At 36.2% G+C, this 20804-nt stretch overlaps 2 protein-coding genes and 1 long non-coding RNA gene across 6 annotated transcripts in view; 1 reads left to right on the top strand and 2 right to left on the bottom strand.

Moving 5' to 3' along the window:
- LOC132194094 (neurexin-1) overlaps positions 1 to 20804 on the top strand; it is a 90223-nt gene that overhangs the window by 50704 nt on the left and 18715 nt on the right. For all 4 annotated transcript variants that reach the window (XM_059615169.1, XM_059615171.1, XM_059615170.1 and 1 more), the window contains 5 exons: positions 10334 to 10483; positions 11284 to 11444; positions 14285 to 14311; positions 15692 to 15850; positions 19866 to 20018. In XM_059615169.1, the coding sequence (XP_059471152.1) occupies positions 10334 to 10483; positions 11284 to 11444; positions 14285 to 14311; positions 15692 to 15850; positions 19866 to 20018 (650 nt within the window). The remainder of the gene's footprint in view (positions 1 to 10333; positions 10484 to 11283; positions 11445 to 14284; positions 14312 to 15691; positions 15851 to 19865; positions 20019 to 20804) is intronic.
- LOC132194108 (uncharacterized) lies at positions 58 to 708 on the bottom strand. Its single transcript, XR_009441515.1, has 3 exons — positions 500 to 708; positions 285 to 365; positions 58 to 221 (listed from the first exon to the last, which is right to left on the bottom strand). It is a non-coding gene; the product is annotated as an uncharacterized LOC132194108 (long non-coding RNA).
- On the bottom strand, positions 739 to 1464 carry LOC132194107 (uncharacterized). Its single transcript, XM_059615192.1, has 3 exons — positions 1317 to 1464; positions 1051 to 1155; positions 739 to 980 (listed from the first exon to the last, which is right to left on the bottom strand). The coding sequence occupies exons 1-3, from the start codon at positions 1446 to 1448 to the stop codon at positions 897 to 899; spliced, it is 321 nt and encodes a 106-aa protein (XP_059471175.1). The 5' UTR covers positions 1449 to 1464; the 3' UTR covers positions 739 to 896.

Genomic DNA, 20804 nt, shown 5'->3' with positions numbered 1-20804 from the left:
GTGTGACGTTCCAAAATTCTATAGAACTGGTAGAAATGAAAAAAAAAACCACACACACACACAGAATATTCGTATTTATTTATTCATCTCAAAAGGTACAAAACTAATTTAAAATTACCAATGAGGATGGGGTTATCTCGTAAAAAGAATTAAAAAATAAAACCTGATCCCTCGTCACCATCTTCTTCGTCCACATGGCTATCAGGATTTTTCAATGAACACTTAAAACATCATTTTTAATTGCATAAGCTTGATGATGTTACTTTTAATTGTGACATTATTACCTTGATTAAAAGATCTCTGTACACCTTCTCATTGTTTGCAAGGTTTGCCAGTACTTTCATCGCCTCCTCCACTTTCATGAACTGTTGAATTCGTTGAAAAAAAATACTTTGGTGTGAAAAAGTTTTCAATAATATTTTTGAACAAAAATTATGTACTTTGTAAGCAAATATTAAAAAATGAATTATAAAAGAAAAATAGTTTCCCATTTCCTTACCGTTGTCTGGTGCATGTAAAAGTTCACCGAGATAACGGAAACTACACATAAAACAATAACGAGGCAGAGAGTAGAAATTGAGATCTCTTTGGAATTTTTCCTCTTTTGCATTAAAATGCGGAAACTTTCTGGAGATCCCATCACGTTGTGCAAAAGTCTAGCGCTTCGTATGTATGAGTGAAATATGGAGAGCTTGAGGTTATATATTTTAGTTGTGAAATAAGTCAAATCACACTCAGCTTATCACTTGTGCTTCCTGTGATATTTTACAAGCAAATGAAGATAACAGTCAGGAAGTTGTGAAGAATAAACAGAATTTGATCAGTGATATTTGTTTGGGTATTTTTTCCAAGTGGAAAACTTGGAGAAATACATTTATTTGAGTAAAAATTTCAAATTAAGTAGTTTGTTCGTCAGCTTCATATCCATTGATTTCGTCCACATCTTCTTCATCCGACTGAGAAGGTTTATTTTGTTTCAGCTTGAAAGCAATATTGGAATTTTCATTATAAGCTTGAAGTGCAGAAGTATTATAATTGTGTATTACTAACCTTCTTGAATTTGGCAAATAGCTTCCCAACCTTTAGAAGCTTATCCAGCAGCAGCAGTTCATCGTTCTTCTCCAGGAATTGTGATATCTTTTCCACATTACTGAACTAAAAAAAAAAAATAATAATAATAATAATAATTATGATTAATCATTAAAAAAATGGTTTTAGCTTACAAATTATTAATACATTTTATAGAATTATTGATTAAAAGTGTTTCAAATAAAATAAAAATATTATAGGGATTTAATTTTTTCCAACTTCCTCACCGTCCTCTGGTGAAAGTAGAAGTTCAGGGCAAAATGTAATAGGGCAAAACAGCACAAAACAGTGATGAAAACTGATTTCTTTGAAATTGTCCATTTTGGTTTTTCAATTATGACTCTTCTTGGCAGTTCCATCGTAGCGTGAATCTTTTCAGCTCTGTGCGGAAAGTGAAAGTGTGATAAAATATAAAGTAGGAAACCTCACTCGGCTCTTATCACTTTGCCTTGTTGCGATTTGCGAAAGAAACAGGAACTGCGTAATATTTAACCGAAATGCTGAGAATGATGTAATTTATTTTCGCAAAATATCACCCACTTCCCATGTAGATAAAATAAAAAATGCGCTCCAACAAATCCACAAAGAAATAATTTGCCAAACCGCAAAAACCCGGGAGCAGGAGCACATAATTGACAGGAAAAGAGGGCTCTGATTTGAGCGAAACTAGTGCAAAACGTGAGAATTTTACCGAAGCAAACAATGTAGGTCGTTCACATAGGCCGGAATCTATATCCGCCTGGCCGACCATAGGATTGATCGAGCCCAATCCCCGGTGGTTCAGATTTTCGCTACACAATTTATCCGAAGTTTTCGCTGCTTTTTTGCGCCTGTTGGTGGCGAGCAGGCCATCAACAACATTAGCCCAATATCCAACGGGGAGTGCGTGTGTGGGTGATCAATTTTATTATTTGTGCTCGGCGCGGGTTTCCAGCTGCGTGTGTTCCACTTGGCTGCGACTTTAGTGACCCGAAAACTTCTCATATACGTGGCGCGTCATAATGCCATCACATCCACTCTCCGGCATTAGGCCGGTGATACATTAGCCGCGGCTGTCGAAACTTGGATTGGAGCTTCTTCTCTTCACATATGTTGCTCCCGACCGACGCGTATCAGCAGCTCTCTCACGGCTGAAAAAGCACCACTAATGGGCCTGCCTGCCCATGTGAAGTTGCAGGAGATGGCACTTTCCTCTCGCCACGCACTTTGTTCTCCGCCCGTCGTTTCGCGGTTAGCAGAAAAGCCCACTTCCGATACAAGGGCTTCCTACTTTATTGGAGCCGAACGACACGCGGAGACTCAAAAAGTGATGGATTTGCCTATTACACAGTCTTTTTCGCGGCAATGATATATACACGGCCTTTCTATACTATTACCTTTTGGAGAAAATTTATCTTCAACAAGAGAAAAAAGAGGCTTGTAAGAGCATTAGTTCTGAAATTGAAATTTGTTATTTAAAAACCCTATAGGAATATTTATTTACATAATATCTAAAATCGTTTTAAAATATCAAATAATTATATATTCTATATTAAAATTTAATTATCATCAAATATTGTAAAATGATTATGCTCACATTCATTACTTTGATAACCACTAGCTGCAACCAACTTTAATAACTTTTTGGTAAGATTTAAAACGCCATCAGAGAGCAGGAAGTTTTAATAAATTTACTTCAGCATGAATTTTTGGAAACTTAATGAAACACTCTCAAAGGAGTATTGTAATGTCTTAAAATGCTTATAAATATGGATAATTAAAATTAAATAAATATTAATTAAAAATATATAAAAATGTTGCTTTAGTTTTGTAGATTTTGTATTACTATTTATATTTTATTGCATAATGATACATAATTTGTTAATTTTGATATCTCGCTTAATCTAGCAGAAACAACGTTGAAAGAGCAGAACCAGATTTGCATAGCTGGACAGTTTTGAAAACTGCTCTAATTTTGAAATGGTTATAAAATTATATAATTACCTTAATTTAAAAATTTAAGTAAATTGGCATGGGCTATAAATCCAACAAATTTATCCAATAAAAGGAGATTTAACGCTATTTGGCAAAAACCGTAACTTAAAAAAATTGTCACTTCTATACAGCAAGATTTCCGCTCCATCCCGTTTTCCAAAAAAAAATAAAAAATTATAAGAAAAACAGAGCGTAAAGCTGGAAACATTAATTAATATTAAAACAGCGTCCTAATCCATCACTTTAAACCTCTAAAGGGTGACATTTAAGCAAGGCTGCCGACAACGTATGAAGACATGGATGCATGTAAAATAAAACCACACACACAGCAGTCTGGCCGACACTGCGGGGCTAAGCCCGCTCCATTCATTAGCGCAAAATGAATCCCCGAGAATTTGGTCGGTCGTGCAAAGACAACACGACGATGATTCTCGCGGCGGTGGCGGCGAATTTGACTTGCAAATGAGGCGCGCACAACGCCGTGATGACCGCGAAGCTGAACCTTAATGACAGCAACACGAGTCAAGTCTGCTCTCGCCAAGCGAGTATCGATCTGCAAATCGAGAGCTGCAGTCGAAATTAGCGGCGAGAGAGGTAAACACGAAACACAACGCCAAATGAAAATGTGCCTGGCTAATAAAAACAAACTGCCTGCGAGGCGTGAAATTTGCTACTCGGCAGCAACGCCGATAACACGGCGTATTAACGTCTAGACGGGCGTGTTTTGCAAAGAGCAGCCAATTGGCCGAGAAACTTGCTCGCTCCTATTTTATGAGCGGCCAAGTTGCTTGTTTACCTGCGTGGCTGCCTTCGTTCGGACGGCAAAGTTTGTTCCTCTCAAAATCACGACTGCTGACAATATTTCTGCAAAGAGGAAAGTTGGTTCCGTCTGTATATTTAAATATAGTTGAATTAAGACTTCTGAGAAAAGTTTGTTCGTATTTACGGCAAAGTTACGCTCCATTTTATTTTTATTGTCGAACTGGAAATAAAATAGGAAAAATAAGACACCCGGAGCGGTATCGATTGCAAACCTTGTTATTTTATTGCCATTCGCGGCCATTCGTTGGCATCGTCGAGTAAAATATCCAATTTCATAAGCTTCTTTCAAAATGGTTCCATCGTCTCTGAATCGGGTGGCCCTTATTTGATCTAAAGTGGAATGCTCTAAAAGAAATTTATCATTACTTAATCACTTAAGATATTCAGATCAAAAATTGAAGTGAATTTTTAATTAAATCAAAAAAAATTTCAAATATTAAATGTTTTGCTTAAGGTGATTTTTGTTGATAAAACTAGAGGAACAAAAGTTCAAAAAAAAATATGGATAAAATCAGTAAAATTAGGTAAAGGTTTTGGTTGGAGTTTTTAGTAAGTTACATTATTTAGTTACAATTGTGTTTATTAATGTACCACCGGGCATTCTCTGCCCAAATACATCATCCATACATTCAATATTATAAATTACAATGATTATTTAATACCAAGTATCTACTTGAATTTGTTGATAGGAACAATGGTGAGCTAAAAAAGTGTTTATAAAGCGTTCATTAATTTATTTTTTATTCAGATACACTTTTACTTTTGAGTTTCATTCAATGTGGCTTTATGAAGTGGAAATCTAGTTGAACTCCTTATTGTGAAAAAGCTTCTGCTCACTATATTATTTGAAATTGAGTTAATTTTTTTTTTCTTTCTTTTTTATATTGTTCTTAATATTTAAGGACAACTTATTTTTACTGCTTTTGACGGCAAGTGAGTTTAGACGCAATGGGGGCTCCTTTTCAATCAAATCGAATCAAAATGCGGAATATAATTTCACGGCAAAAGAGCAATTGTGCCGCGAAAGTGAAGCACTTAGGAATAAAAAACATCCCTTTCATTCCGCGTCTCGCATGTTGAAATCCGCTTTTCAAAGTGCTGGGGTGAATTGCTGCTGCACTCTCCTCGTTCGCTCGCTTATGTATCAGACAATTGATGCCAAGAGTTGTGCGAACTCAGCCCTTTTGTGTGCCTCTGAATGTCTCGCTTGTATTTATATGCCAGGGGCGCAACTTCTCGTTGGTTTTCGGCCGGACACCTTTACAGCCCTACCCTTATTTCCTTGTGGCGACACGTTGGTTTGCAGCTTGAGATCAAGTCGTGAAATATTTATCCAAGAGCAACAATCTTGCGCTCGGTTTGCTTTACAAATTCCATCCGGCCCTGCTTTGTTTGACTTCAAAGAATTGTTTGTTCACCCGCGCGCGGATTTGTAAACAGCTAGGAATCGGCGTTTATATGCAAATTGAATGAAAATTAATTTCATTTGATTCGGATGCCGCTTGGGGCGAGATGGAAATGTAAACAGAGCAGTGTTCGGGTGAGCTCAAAGTCAAAAGGCTTTTTAACCCAGGGAACTGCTTTGTTTTGCTTCAGTTTAATGTATAAACTTGGAAACAAAAACAAGTAAAATGGGCGAACACAAATATTATAAAAGTGTAATTGGCCTCATTAAATTTAAAAAATTAAAATTTGATTTGCTTAGCTTCAAGTAGCACAAGTAGCATTTTTTGTATACATATATAAAAAGGCAAATTATTAAATTAATTCCAATTTGACGTTGACGTTATATTTTTATTTTAAATTATAATAATCTAGGCATTGAATTGAGAAACTTATTTCAACTAGCTTGAGAATAACTTTATAAGTTGTAATTATAAACATTACACTTTTCAAGAAGACCTAAATTTATTAATAATGTAAAGTTTACATTTATTTTGATGCACAAGGTACAACAAGATTGACGCTTTAAATATTATGATTATTTATGTTCTTCATTATTTAATAACAAAATTAAAAAAAATATATCTGTAAATTTGGGTTAAAATATTTTATTATATTTTAAATTACCATTATATACAGAAAAAATTAAAAATTTAAGAATTTATATTAAATATATTAGCATGAGATTTTTTTATTCGTGGTCTACTTTTGATTATTATAAAAGAGTTATATGCTTCTTTGAACAAAAATTGCCACTGGATGAAATTCTAAGTTACCTTTTTCGCGCTTTTTGTTCAAAAGCTCCTGAATGAAAAAGTGGCAGGATTGCTCTGGACGCGCTCATTGCCAGTGTGAATTCGCGTCTGCAGAAAAAGCGTGCAAATCTCAATGAAGCATGAATGAAACCACTTGCCGTATGTACATGAACACTCCAAAATATACATGCCTTTCCACTGACGCGCCCCACCGGCTAAAATGGAACAATGAGCGTCACTCTGGTCCTCTGGTCACGCGTATACGTATGCATGCATGCGAACGCAATTTGTGCACAGCCTCGTTGTTACCAACTTGTACTTTTGAGCGCACGAAACGACCGTGGTGTGCCAACAGGCAATTCAAGACGACGAGCCCAATTGCAACTGGCAGATGCCATCTTATCTGTATAGGCAGGGATGCTGAGCTCTGAACAAGAGCAGCAATCAGCTAATGGCGCTGAAAGGCCATGTGCGCCTCTTTTGTTTCGTCTGACGAGATGGGGCTGCGAAAAGCCCTGCCTGCATTATCGTGTGTAGAGGGAGCATTTTTTTGCGAGCTCTGCAAACTTTAAATTGGAGCCGAAAAAAGCTGCCTAAAAATTACTTTTTATTGAAAATCGATTATGTACCATCAAATTACAACGCCATCAGAATATTGGATAAAAAAAGTTGATTTAAATCAGTTTACTACACTCATCAAGCGTTAATTGAATTTTAAAAAATTAACCAAAATTAACAAGGAATAATAGTACAACATAATTTAAATAATATATTATTTCAATTCATTGACTGAGAAAAATAAATAATAGGAATTTCATCCAGATAAAATTTAAGATAATCGAAAAATCTAAAAAGCAAAATTGGACAATTCAATAATGAGTTTAAGATTTCCTTATAGTAAACTAAAATAATTTGGCCTAAATTAGTCTATATTTTAGGTGCATTTTTAGTAAAGGAGTCGCTATGGGTAATTTTCGTCTGCTACATTAGTAATTAAAATTGGGTTTTTTCCTTTTGATGTCCAAAATTGCAGGATTTTGTACTCCTCGTCTGTTAATATTTAGGGAAAAGATAGTTATTTGTCAAAAATTACTGAAATTAGCAAGTCCAGAATTGAGATTAGGACAGCTTTAAAGACATTGTTTTGTAGGTTGCATAATATAATATGTTTAACTAAATTTCTGCTTAATAAACGTAGACTTTTGCCCATTAACGTATTCGTCTTGTAAAATTTTTTAAGAGACATGCTTATTTTTTTTTAAACACTACGTTTTCCCTCTAGGAATCTCTTAAAGGATGTACTTTTTTCCCTGAGAATGATCACGCCTTCACTATTTTCGATACACACAGACACATCTTCGGCACGCTCGGAAAATCTCCCATGAGAGACAAAGAAAAGGCTGAGATTGCGAGAATGCAGAGCAGGCGTGAGATTCGCTGCTTTCTCCCCTGGATCTTTTCAGGAATACAAAACTCGCCAGCGCACACGCCAAAAGCTGCTCTTTTTCTTGCGCCGCCGTTTTATTACCGGTGTAAAATGCCTGCGCATCCTCTCTTATACACAAAAAATAACGAGTTAGAAACTCCTCTCTCTTTCCATTTTCCAGCCTCCCTTTCAACTTGGTGCTTTGCGTCATTTTCCTGAAACTCGCCAAATGAAACAATTGCCGCAAAAGCCTGGAGCTTTTCTAATTTGTGAAAATTCTCCCAGCCGCAATTAAAAGCAGTTCGCATTTCGAATTCTGCGTCGGAATACATTTTTCGCGGGAAACATCAAAGCACGCGCGCTCTGATAATGTCTAATACGTGTAGATTTTTTTTTTTTTTTTTTTTTTTCGAAAAAAGTTTCCTCTTTTCGGCCTGCGGGGAAGGGAAATTGGTGTTCGCACACACATACAGACGCTCTCAAAGCGTTTGATGGTGAAACGAGAGATACAATTTCCTCTGCGCCAGGCCGACTGCAAATTTTTGCGTCAGCACATTCGCTCCCTGGTGATTTAATAATAAACGCTTTTACTGCCGCCGCCGCTGAATTATTAATTAATAAACGAAAGGGCCGTAAATGCCACTGACTTTCTTGCTATATAATAAGAGCCGACCAAATTAAATTCGCCCTGCTCTTTTTCGCGCTTTATTTGCCCGCAGCTCGATTCCAATTTTATTCGAGGGAGAGAGAAAAGTTTTTATCTCTCCATCCAGCACTTCTCTTCTTCTCAAATTGTTTTAAAGTCTATTAGGTCTTTACGCGGAAACTTTTGTCAAACTTAATAAAAAGAAAGGCGATCGTGATTCGAGCTGTTTTTTCGAATAAATTACTTTACAGTCGTCGAAATTAGAATATAACCAGTAATAATGAGTCGCTGGAAAAGCCGCAGTTAGTTGTGTTTTTGTTGTGTGACAAATTCAAGCGAACGGAGAGAGTGCATGCGTGCCGACTTTGCTCTCTGGCTTTCTTGTTTTGCCCATTCGTGACCGCACGCAATAAAGTAGAGGGCAGAACGCGAAAGGAACAGGTAATTATTTTCCCCTACTCTGGCCCTCTTTTACTATTGAAAAGCGAACGTACGCCGTACCTACCTCGTGTGTGAAAAAATAGCTTCCACCCGTGGCATGAGCTCAATGGTATCCGCAGTAATTTTCATTAATCCACTATATGGTGCGACGACCTTCTTTAAATTCGCCCTTCCGAAAAGTCGACGGAGCGCCTTGGTGGATGGAAAAGCACCAAAATTTTCACCAATCCAGGTACGGACTGGTCTGAAAATAAAATCAGTAACATTTTTAATGAAAAATATACAGAAATACAGAAAGATATAAAATAAAAACTGAAGACTATTTGGGAGAAATCAGCACAGGAGCATTATGTTTAAAAGTAACGGGGCTTGTTTGAATTTTTCCATATGAAAATAATTTAACAATTTAGCTATTTAACTTATCTGGAAACTATTTTACGTAACCTTATTTGAAAAGACAAAGTAGTAACCGGTTTAGTAACAAATTATTAAAGAAATGAAAAATAATTAATGGTTTTTGTTGATTTGCTCACTTGTTATTAATTTATCATTAAAAAACGATTAATGCTAGGACGGAAAATTCACAAAAAATACACCATTGCTAGAAAAATTTTTGACAAAACAGCGCATTGAAAGAAAAGTTAATAATAAAAAATATTGAAATTGGTCAATTTTGATAAAATTGAATTTTTTACTCAATATTGTTCTAGAACGCACAGCGGCCTTTTATTTAATTAAAAAATAACCATACAGCTGCTTTTTGCAGCTATTCCATTTTGTCGATGTTGATACTCAAACCAAAGAAATAAGAGTTTTGATGATTTTACTAAATTATTAGTTGCAATTGTGTTTATTAATACAGATTGGTAAAAAAAAAAAAAAATATTTAAAAAAATTAAAAAAAATTTGCAGGCAATCTATTTAATTTTACAGAATATAAAGATAGGATTTGGCCATTATCCCGTGGCCTTTGAAGCCCCATCATCAAAGAAGACGAGGGATCTTTGCTTTTGGCTCCAGTGTGCAAACTTTGGCCTTGGCTAAGCGCGCTAAAAGCTCCCCGTTGTCCCTAAACGATCAGTCCGACCCTGCGGGGGCTGCGAAATCGTCAAATAGGGAGGCGCGCGTGCCGAAAAACGCTACTTTAGGTAAATGATCCATAACGCAGCGTTATAATCGTAATGTAATGTAATATGGAGCGTGACGTCAGCCTGGCAGAGCAATAGCGGGCGCCGAGATGAGATGGTGGCGAATTGGTTGCCATGGCGACGCAAGGAGCGAACGCAATTTGAAAGGTCCGGCCAGCCTGTCTGCGTATCTCAATTCACTTCTTTTTGTCCACGCGTGTATTGTTATTACATTTTTTTTTTATCTCCGACGTCGGATGCAATTTAATTCGCGATTATCTAGTCCATCGCCATTTTCCACTACGAGCTAATTTCCTCCCGGCTCCGTAATGGATTCTCAATCGAGAGCTCCTTTCTCATCGGGAAATTGGATAATTAGCGCGCCTATTAAGTAATACATGGGAAGAAAAGCGAGACGGTCTGTGTCGCTTCAGGGATTACTGCATGGAGCAATCTGATAATGGGAATTTAACCGCGCACCCTCATGTGTCTTTCACGTTAGAATTAGCGCAGAGCTTACTATATTTCGCCGGCTGAAACTCCAGACGCGGCATTCAACCGCGTGTTCCTCGAATCTCTCTCTCACGTTTGCTTTCTGTCACTTTTGCAGACAAGGCCCCGGCGGAGGCGACGTTCCGAGGCAAGGAGTTTTTGTCCTACGACCTTTCAAAGACGGGGGCTGAGCCAATCGTCAGCACACAGGACTCTATTTCGCTGAGCTTCAAGACGCGCCAACCCAACGGACTTTTATTCTACACAGGTAGGAAAAGTTACATTAGCGTCTTTAAATTCATCCTAATCAAAGTGGAACGTTAAGTTTTGTATTTAATTTCAATTGTGTTCTAAATTTATTACAAGTTATCGATTCTTATTATATGAGGTACATTAACAATGTCAATTTAACATACAAAAAATAAAAAATAAAAATAAATAAAAAAAACTGGATGGAAAGGTTCTAGCTCATGAAGAAATTTTCAAAATTTTAGAAGAGATTTATATAAAATTTGAATATAATTTGACTTCATGACGAAATTTAATAGCCCCCTACATATTTCTCCAAATTTTGTTCATCGTACATTTAAGCAAGACTTTCATATGTATTTACTATTTATTTTTTGCTATGGTGTTTATATGTTCATTTTTCATATAAATAAATATGTGCACTTAAGCCATATTGACAAAGATAAGGAATGATAAATTTAGATTATTAATATCTTATTCATCAATTTAACTATTCAACTAAAGATGCTCATGCTTAACTCACGGTTGAGGACATTACCTTTACAGAACCGATAGAAAATTTATAAATAATTTACTAGATTTTCAATAATAAAAAAGTTGAACATTTTAGTTGAAATTAAAAATATTTATACAAAACTATGCTTTAATTATTGAATTTTATAAATAATATAAATAAAAATATTTTTATATTGCAGTGCTAAAATAAATTTATTTATGTAGGTAGGTAGTTATAAAATTAATTTATGTTTCATTAATTATAGTTTTATTGTTAATATTAATTTTGCTGATAATAAAAAATCATAACTTGTATTCTCTAAGGTGATGGTACTGATTACCTTAATCTGGCCCTTCGAGACGGAGGCGTCGTCCTCACCATGAGCTTGGGCAACGGAAAGCTCGAGTTCCAGATCAAGCCGCACAGAGTGCGTTTCGACGACAACCAGTGGCACAAGGTCACGGTCCATCGGAAAGTTCAGGAGGTGAGTCTCAGATTTTTTCTAATACGCTTCAATAAGCGGGTCTCCCAGCAGTCCCAACGCCGCAATTTCTCTCCACAACATTTTCCCTAAAGTTTTTTTTTTTGCGTTGCCAAATTGAGCAAACTTTTTTCATAATATACTTCCTCAAAATTAAAATGCGTGCTTTAAAAAGAAAAGAGGAGATAAAGTTGATGGAGCAAAATGCTTGCAGCCAATAATCAGCCCGGCGGGAAACAGCGCGCAATCTTTGCACGCGAAAAAGAGCAAAACAAAGTTTAGGCAAAACTTTCTTTCCAGCCGAATAGAACGCGCGGATTATGGAAAAGTTGGCCGAGTTTATCTGCTACTTAGCCTCAACTGCAGTGGATCATTGGATTAGGACCCAATGTACTACTTTTCCCAGCCCTTTATTTCCTTGCCTGGGAAAAAGTTCGGCTGTAACTTGCAAGACGGCGCGGGCTCGCATTATATGCGCCGAGGCGAAAAAAAAACTACGAAAGCGAACCCACGTCAAGAGACCGTCGAGTGATCTGCGAGAATGCCGACCCGAGTTTAAATCAAATTGCTGTTCCATGCCCAGAAGCCTTTTTCCTTTTTCCTTGAAATCGCTTTCATTGGGAGCCAGACTGCGATACACGGCATTCCTGTTTCCCTTTCAGCCAAATCCCGAACCAGTTTTACATTTATATTTATTTTATCAGTTTTATCGGAGAGAGATCATTTATTTCGCTTGGGGAACTTTCAGGGTGAACTTTGAGGTGGCGGCCCAGTTCAAATCATGTTATGCAAACAATATGGCTATGCAAAACATTTCTGATTTGTAGAATATTGAAGATTCAAATAATATTTCTATTCGCCACTTATTCCTTAAAATTCCCATTTTAGCTTAAAACCTGGTTCGATAATGTTTTTTTTCTAAATAATGCAGTGCTATCCTTTAAAAAGTGACAGCTTTTGGCCCAAACGAACAATTTTAATTGTCAAAACTCTAACGATTTTGTGGTTAAATTAATTTATGATAAAAAAGGAATTGTCTGAATATTTCCTGATAGATCTTTGGTTATCAAATCAATAATTATTGTCAGATTTTACAAATGCAGGAACACATTATAAGTACATAACAATCTAAAATTTTGAAAGGTATGGTCAATCCCAATATTTTCTGTTTTCGTGTAAATTCATTTTCATCAAGAATTTTGAGCCACATTTATTCTAGTTCTACAGAATGTTTTAAAGCACTCTTCAGAGGAAATATGAATGCGATTTGTACTTCGTGTCACCTTCACTGGCTGGACATTTTTCACGCGGAGAGGATCGATCAGTGAACACCAACTTCAAACGGCATGACTGTCCTTCCCGTGATATCTGATACTTCTTCTGGCACTTCTGCGAAAGACAAAACAAATCCGGTGATAAATTTCGCGGAACGAAAGGCATTAATCATTCAAGGCAAAGACGGCGAGTAATAAAGAAGTCAGACATAAAACTTGCATTGAGATATCGCTCCCGAGGGGTCCGCCGGCAACTTCCGAATTTTCCTTTCCCTCCAGAATCAAAAGTCGCCATTTTTCTCAGTCGCGCGCATAACAAGAAAAAATAGGCAGTTTTTTTCCCGAGGAAAAAATTGAGATGGATTTTTCCTTGCCGTCGCTGATTTCAACGAGGAAGTCGAGTGTCTCGTCCTGCCCGGTGGTGCCGATCATTACGCCCTTTATCCGTTCTCTCGCGGAGGTGCTTTATCATGCCGATCTGCAACTTTACTGCATTAATAGCACCTCGGGGGGATTGCAGCGTCTTATATGGAGTATCCGGCGCCGAGTTCGCCAAACAAACAGCATCTGCATTCGCAATTTGCCGTGCCTGGCGCGTCTCTCGGCTCAATAACGCCAACAGCCGGCGAGCCAATTCCTTTTCCATGCACATCAGCTAAATTTATATTGCGCCATTTTCCAACCGCCGCCTACACGGCAAGAAGAAGTGCTGACGAACCGACTGCTAGTTTTTGCACCAGCCCGAAATTCTCTCACTAGCGCGGAAGAAAATATAAAAAAGGGTATAAAATAAAAAGTAAGCCGCCTCTGTTTTGCTTCACAAATTTATTGACAGTGATTGGGTTATTGTGGGTTTCGGTTTTTTTCTATAGCTCTCAAAAACTTATCTCCTTGAGTAAAAAAAGAGTCGTTTTGCGTTGCAAATAGTGGGGTAAAAAAAAATACAATTTCTCTACAGGCTTTTTTTTATTTTTTACTTGATTTTTTAATATAAATATGGAGACTGTTCTATTGCAGAATTGAAAAGTTTAATTTTATTCGCCAAATTATGGATTCTACTTGAAGTTTTTAATAAGAAAAATTTTTAATAAATTTTTTCAAATAACGCCGCGTTTTTTTTAAATAATTCGTAATAATTGAAATGTGTTTTAAATTCAGAAAGAAAATTAATTCAAGTCTTTATATTAAACTGTTGTGATAAAAGGTATTTAATACATACCAAATTCAATTTTTTTACGTACATATAGAAAATTGGCCTTTAAAAATATTTTGTACCAAATAAAAAATAGCTGTTAAATTAGGGCAACGTTTGATAAAATTTTTGGGGGCACAATAATGTTTATAATATTCCGAAAAGGTCAAAAGTTATTGATTGATGAACGTCGGTGGTATAAAAGAGTGCTTCGGCAGCAAAATAATATTTGATGTGCAACAACTTGTAATAATATTATAGTCTCTCTCTTTATCACTTCAAAATGTCAAACGACCATATATTTTGACATCAAGGGTGACACGTACATGTTTGACGTAAACAATTTCTCATACAATGTTTTGCTTTTTCTTTTCCAGATCGCCGAAGTCACCAGCTTTTGCCGAGTAAGTATTTCTTCGCAAGAAAGCCGCATCACATTTTTCCACTCTGTTGTCACGTGTCCCACATGCAACCTGCTGCAACACACCACTAATGAAGAGGCCGCAATTAAGCCCTCCTTTGACAGACGCGTCCATTGAAAGCGCGGAGCTAGATAATAAAAAAAACTCGTCTCATTATCCGTTACCGCGCAAAGTTTTCTATGCACACAGGATAATAGATACGCAAACGACCTAGTTTTCAATGCGGCATTTTGATCGTGGCGGGCGAGGGAGAAATGCATCCCATCTGCATAGAGACGCGACTGACACACATTCAGCCTTTCATGCACTTGGCCTTTATTGCTGTAATACCTTAAAAATTTAACGCCGTCGACTCTCCTTTCTGCGATAATATGGGCAGGCGCTGAATGCATTTCGCACGGAGAAAAAATCCCGTCTCTCTCGCTCGCGCATTCAAACAAGATAAAGCAATTTTCTTTTGATGCGCGTCACAGAGCTCCCTTGCTTGTTATTTTCGTAATATATACACACACATCGCCTTGTGCTTTTATCGTTGAAGCTCTGTGTGTAATATTATTTATTCCGAATGTACAGAAGGTAAAAAGTTTGTTTCTTATCTTAATAACACGCGCCGTGAGTATATTTCCTTTTAAATGTTTTACCTAAGTGAGCAAACTGCTGCTGATGCTCTTTTCGACGGAGATAAATTGCAAAACATTTTTCTCGTCGACTAGGATCTAATGGAATAAAATTCTAAATGCAAGAAAAGAGGTGCCCATGGCAATCCAATCTGTGGAAGTAATAGTTCTGATAATGTAAAAAGTGAAGTAGTTTTATAGAAGAAGCAAGTAATTTCAGCTAATAAAAAAAAGTATAGAAATTTACTTCAATTTAAAAAAGATAACATGTATTTCAAGCGTTAAAATAGATATGATATTAAATAAATAGTCAATAATGCGATAAGACTAAAAAAAATATTGGTAAACAATTTCAATCAGTGTTTTTTACAAAATCGTCATATTTCTGATTTCTGTTCCGACAAACAACCTTTTCTGCTACATTTTTAAAGCTTCACATTTGATTTGCCGCAGTTTTGCAGATTCAAAAGTCCACATAAAATATTCACTTTCACCCGGCCAGATTGGAAGCCAGACGGAAAATTATATTCTCCTCTATATAAAAGTGCAATTCAATCCCGATCGCAAACACCAATCGGTAAATATCCGCTCGCCGCGAATCCAGGATAAAAAAATCTCTGATAGCCTTGGTTGTTGCGTGGGTTGCATATAGTTCACGCACACACACATACACACAGTCGCTTCTGTTCCATCAATGAATTCGCCCACGCGCACCCCTGCTAAATCTCATCAACGGAAATTTCAGCTCTCGGCCGTGGTGGACGGAGTGTATGCGGAACATGCCAACACGGCCGGAACGTTCGGCGTGCTTTCGTCGAGCAAAGTCTACGTGGGCGGAAGCGAAAACACCCACGCGCTGCCCGGGTCCAAAATTCACAACAATTTCATCGGGTGCCTCAGAAAGGTGAGCAACTCTTTTATTCACTCTCTCAATTTTTTCGTTTTGTTTCGAAAAATTCCCATTACGCGACTTTGTTATTATTTTCTTTTGTTTCAATTTAATAGGCAATTTTCTTCTTACGAAAGATTATAATTAACTGTCAGAAAAAGTTCCCCGCCTGACGCAGTTTCTTAAAAAAAATATAATTTGTTATTTTTCTCAACGAGTGTATAAATAAAAAATCATTAATTATAATTAATATTTTAATGAAACTTTTAGTAATTGATTTGTTAAAAAATTATTTTAATTCTTAAAAAGTGATCGAATATCAAATTTTTAACAATTACTCTGACGAACTACATGAGAATCGCGCGACTCTGGAGGGCTCTGGAATTAACTTTTGTCCAAATTCACAAGGGAAATTTCCATCTAAACGCACAAGTGGTAAAAAGTAGACAGCAAAAGATGAGCAGAGATGATTTTTTTGCTTACTTAAAAGTCAACCAATATAGAACTCCAAAATTTAAACGGTAACATTTAGATGAAAAGTTTAACTGTTCTGGGTTAAAAAAATCTAAATGTTTTATGCTATTTTTTAATGAATTGAAGAGTCACTAAAAATAATACCAGGTTAGGTGTATTTTCAACAATTTACATATTTCACATTTTTAATTTTTAAGTCTTTTCATATTTTCATAGTTATTGATTTTATTAAATCAATTAATTTTATCTTGTTAAATCTACTCTAATCAATAGAAAAGTTGTTTAATGATGAATTATTAGAGTCAACTTGTCATTGGAAATATACATATTATATTTGTATGGGGGATTTGTTTCCTACTACAAATATGTATTATGAAATCATCTATTGTACTCATCTGCATTGTGCTAGAATTAACTTCAGTAATTTGATTCCCCAAAAGGTCCATTAATGCGAATTTCACTGACGTCATCAAAACGAGCCTTTGCACGCTAATTTACGAGCGTCACACAACCCTTGCCCTTAAGCGCACTTCAATGAATCCTATTCCATTGACGAAACTTTGGTGTCAATAAAATGATGAATCTATAATTGCCCGCAATTTTGTACACATAAAGAATACCACTCGCGTGGGCCCCGTCGTGACAAGGCCATGAATAATTGCTCTTGTTTTCATTTGCGAGACACAACTACGCTAAAAGCGGGTCTGCTAATTCGTGCGTGTGTTATTTCAGCACCGAAATTTCTCCCCCATTTTTCATTCAGCCGACTTCTGCGGGTTGTGTGGGTTTTTAATTCAAGCGGAATGTATACCTGGGCGCGGTGCATGCGCGGGGAGGGAAGCGGACCTTAATTAAGCAAGCCGAGCGAACGTGGGCGTATTTTGCTCTCTCTTGAAATTACGTACGTACGTACATTAGACGTACATGTATGTAAACAAGCCGCTGCTTCAAAAGGAAAATTCCATTATAATGCGGCGCACCGCACCCGTATATATTGAAAGAGCCTCTCTCGTCCGGGGAGAGCATTCGCGTTTGATTAAATTCACCGCGAGTTTCTTTGTCGAGGTCGATTCGTTAGTTTTCCTCTGCGCCGAAAACGCGGATCGGCTGAGGGTAGGTTGTTGCTTATTCAACCCCTGACGGAATAATTGGGCAGAGCACACATACATGCTCATATCAAGGGCGATTCAAACGTCTCATTCAACTCTTGCTAGTGAAAATCTTTATCATAATTGGAAAATGTTGACGTTCCTTATTGAAAAAATATTATGCAACTGCTTCTATTAATTATATGCCAAAACACACATGTATTGTATATTATATTATAAAATAATAATTGAAAATTGTGTAGGTTACAACACATCGCTAATTTACTATTATAATTAATAAAAATTGTATATTTTTTATAATTAAACATAAACACTTACTTTACTTTATAATTTAAAATATATTGCTTATTAATATTTTTAAACATACTTTTAATGTAAATTATAAAATATGTTAATACAGTAATTTCTTTTAATTTTTTTTACATTCATCTCTAATTTTTTTCAAATTAAATATTTGTATCAGAGCAAAATTATTGGAATAACATGATTTTATAAATTCACTTCATTCTTTTGGTGTTTTTGGAACTTTTTCCATTATCTAATTGATTCTAATTATATCACGAATCACGATCAATATACTGCACTATAATAATAATTATGAAACATGTTTTATTGTATTTCTTCACCATATGATTAACTCCCATTCAGTACCTGATCTTGTTAGAAATAGCAGAGAAATAATTCTGTATGTTGCAAAAATTATGAAATGTAAGCTTGACCATGAATGAATTAATATATTGCTTTACTGCATAAGTGCATTTTTTGCGAACAATGGATATATTTTTTAAATCCATATTAAAAAGCACAATATAGAGGGAAAATGTTATAATTTAATGTCGGAAAATCAATTAGAAGCCATTTTACGATTCCAATAATTTTTTTAATAATCTAATCACATTAGTCATGACCATGAAAAAAAATCTGATATTCTCCAACGCCCTATTTTTAGCAAGAATCAAAATTTAAGTTACAGGAATGAGTAAATATGGAATTTTTTCTATTTTTTTCCAATTCAAATTGATTGGATATCAATTTATTGTAAGCCAGGAGTTGTGTTGTTTCGTAAATATGAATCGCCCTCCGACATTTATCTTTGATGAAATGGAGGTTGATGTATTATTTATACGTGAGTGTTGTTTTGCTCTCGTCAAATGGTTGAGCGTTTGATGCTAGACTGAGCACCCACGCGTTTATCGAACTGAATTGTTAATGAGCCCGCTGCAATTCGCGAGACACCCACGCCGCCTGTTTCGTCATCATCATCGCCGGCCGCCCACCCTGAGAGTAATGTAATGGCGCGGAATCAATCACATCTGCTGCCACTTGCAGCAATCGATCATTCCGGTGTTTGTTTCTGCGAAGGCTCGCTTTCCAGCAATTGCAAATCAATTCCGACGAGTCACTCAGTAGCCTGACTGCACGGACGGATTGAAACGTTTACCCTGTTCGCTTGCCCCGGGTATCTTCGTTATTATTGTATTCTCAATTTACCATGCCATGATGCCATCCATCGACTCTGCGCGAATTTAGCTCGCAGCTTTTGCATATTTTATGGCCAGCATCACGTCACCGCTGAATTCTAGATATGAGTCGCACTGTTTTACCATTTCGAATTAAAAATTAGCTCAGTTTATTTATAAATCTCAAATTAATTATAACTCGAATAATCAAGTTTATAATTTTTTTTAATTTAATGTTATATATATACTATAATTGCGCAATCGTACTTACTGCAGAAGAATTTATTTATTCTCCATTCAATACAATGAAACACACAAATGTTCAAAATTATTAATGTAACACAATTAAGAAGTAAAACGATGTTAAACAACTGTTATATTAGAATTCATTAGTATTTGTCTATTAAAAAAACTTGCTAATTATTTTTAAAACATATATATTTTAATAATATTATTACCATAAAGCTGAAGAAAAGATTTAATTTTTTTCTATAAACTCTATAAATGAATATACAAAATGAAAATATATATTTATATCAATTTTAATAAGTACATAACAAAAAATACTAAAAATTACTATAAGATATACAATAAGAGTAATATTTTAAATGCTATACATTTTATTTTTATCAAATAATTTAATGTTTAATCTTTGCAAATTTCCTATATTTAGGATACTTATTGTAAGAATGCTCCTTCACATTAATGATCGTTCTCTTTATTAATAAATATATCTGAGACGCTGTTAATCATGAGCCGGTGCAGGGTGAATAACCCACGGCGCGTGGCGGTTAGCCTCTGCGAAGCGCAGCCGTTGCTCAAAGCCATGACGCGCGAGAGAGCCACGAAACGCCACAATAATATTTCCCGCATCATTCATCTTCCCCAGGGCCCCTTGCGTTTGGCGCGCTATGCAATTTGCCCGGCAGGAGCGTCTCGCGGGTTGCATATACCTGCTCACCTCGTTCTGTTCTCCCGTGTTCCCAGGTGGAGTTTTCGGCCGACACTCTGCGCCTAAATATGATTGATCTGGGTCGGACCGGCAGCAAATTGCTCACGATGGCGGGCTCGTTGGACTTCATGTGTCAGGAGGTGGAGGCGGCCGACCCCGTTACCTTCACCACAAAGGACTCCCACCTGGTAAGATCATTTTCTAGCCTCTTCTTCATCTTCCAGGAATTACTTTTTCAACGTTTCCTCATCTCATTCTATATAATAATTACGCATAAATTAACAATATAAAAATATTATCAACCAAATGTACAAGAATTTTCCAATAGAAATAATTTTTGTAAATTTTACGCTTCAATTAAAGATTAATATAGCAATAACTTTAAATTTAATTGTGCTCGCTAACGAATTTTAAAGATTTTAAATAACATACCGATTAAATTTCCCCTCCTCCAATCATTTAGAGTGGATTTCATTAAGTAAAAATCTTCAAAGTTTATTCGAAGCAATTTTTTAATTATTTTTGATAAAAATCTAAAAATCGGTTGCTGACTAATATTCTTGTAATTTTGACATTCCTCAAAATAATTTCCTTTGACGGAAACATTTTTAGCAACGAAAAAGCGTGCAAGATGTTCTGCAAGTCAGCGACGGTGTGTGTGTTCATAAATAATTTAGGCGCGTCACTCGCTCCCTCCTCCGAGGCAACATAAAAGATTTATTGTTGTGAATTTTACAACTCTTTCTCGACGACAGCCCCGTCCTCTCTCGCGTGTCAAATTCAACAAATTTCATCGTCCGTGGTGCAAAATTATTAGCGAAATTTTCCCCAAACTTTTCTGCCGCCTACAGCAACGGGCAAGATTGTTATTTTATTACCTGGCACGGAGAACAATGAGTCTCGCGAAAGGATGCGAATTATGGCACAGAGTTGGTGCTTGAGTCGTAAAAAGTTATTTTATCCATTCACCGCCG

This window comes from Neocloeon triangulifer, unplaced genomic scaffold (genome assembly GCF_031216515.1).
Source record: "Neocloeon triangulifer isolate White Clay Creek 2 clone unplaced genomic scaffold, ASM3121651v1 ptg000006l, whole genome shotgun sequence".
In the NCBI taxonomy this organism is placed as follows: Eukaryota; Metazoa; Arthropoda; class Insecta; order Ephemeroptera; family Baetidae; genus Neocloeon; species Neocloeon triangulifer.
This window is presented reverse-complemented; position numbering and strand designations above follow the sequence as displayed.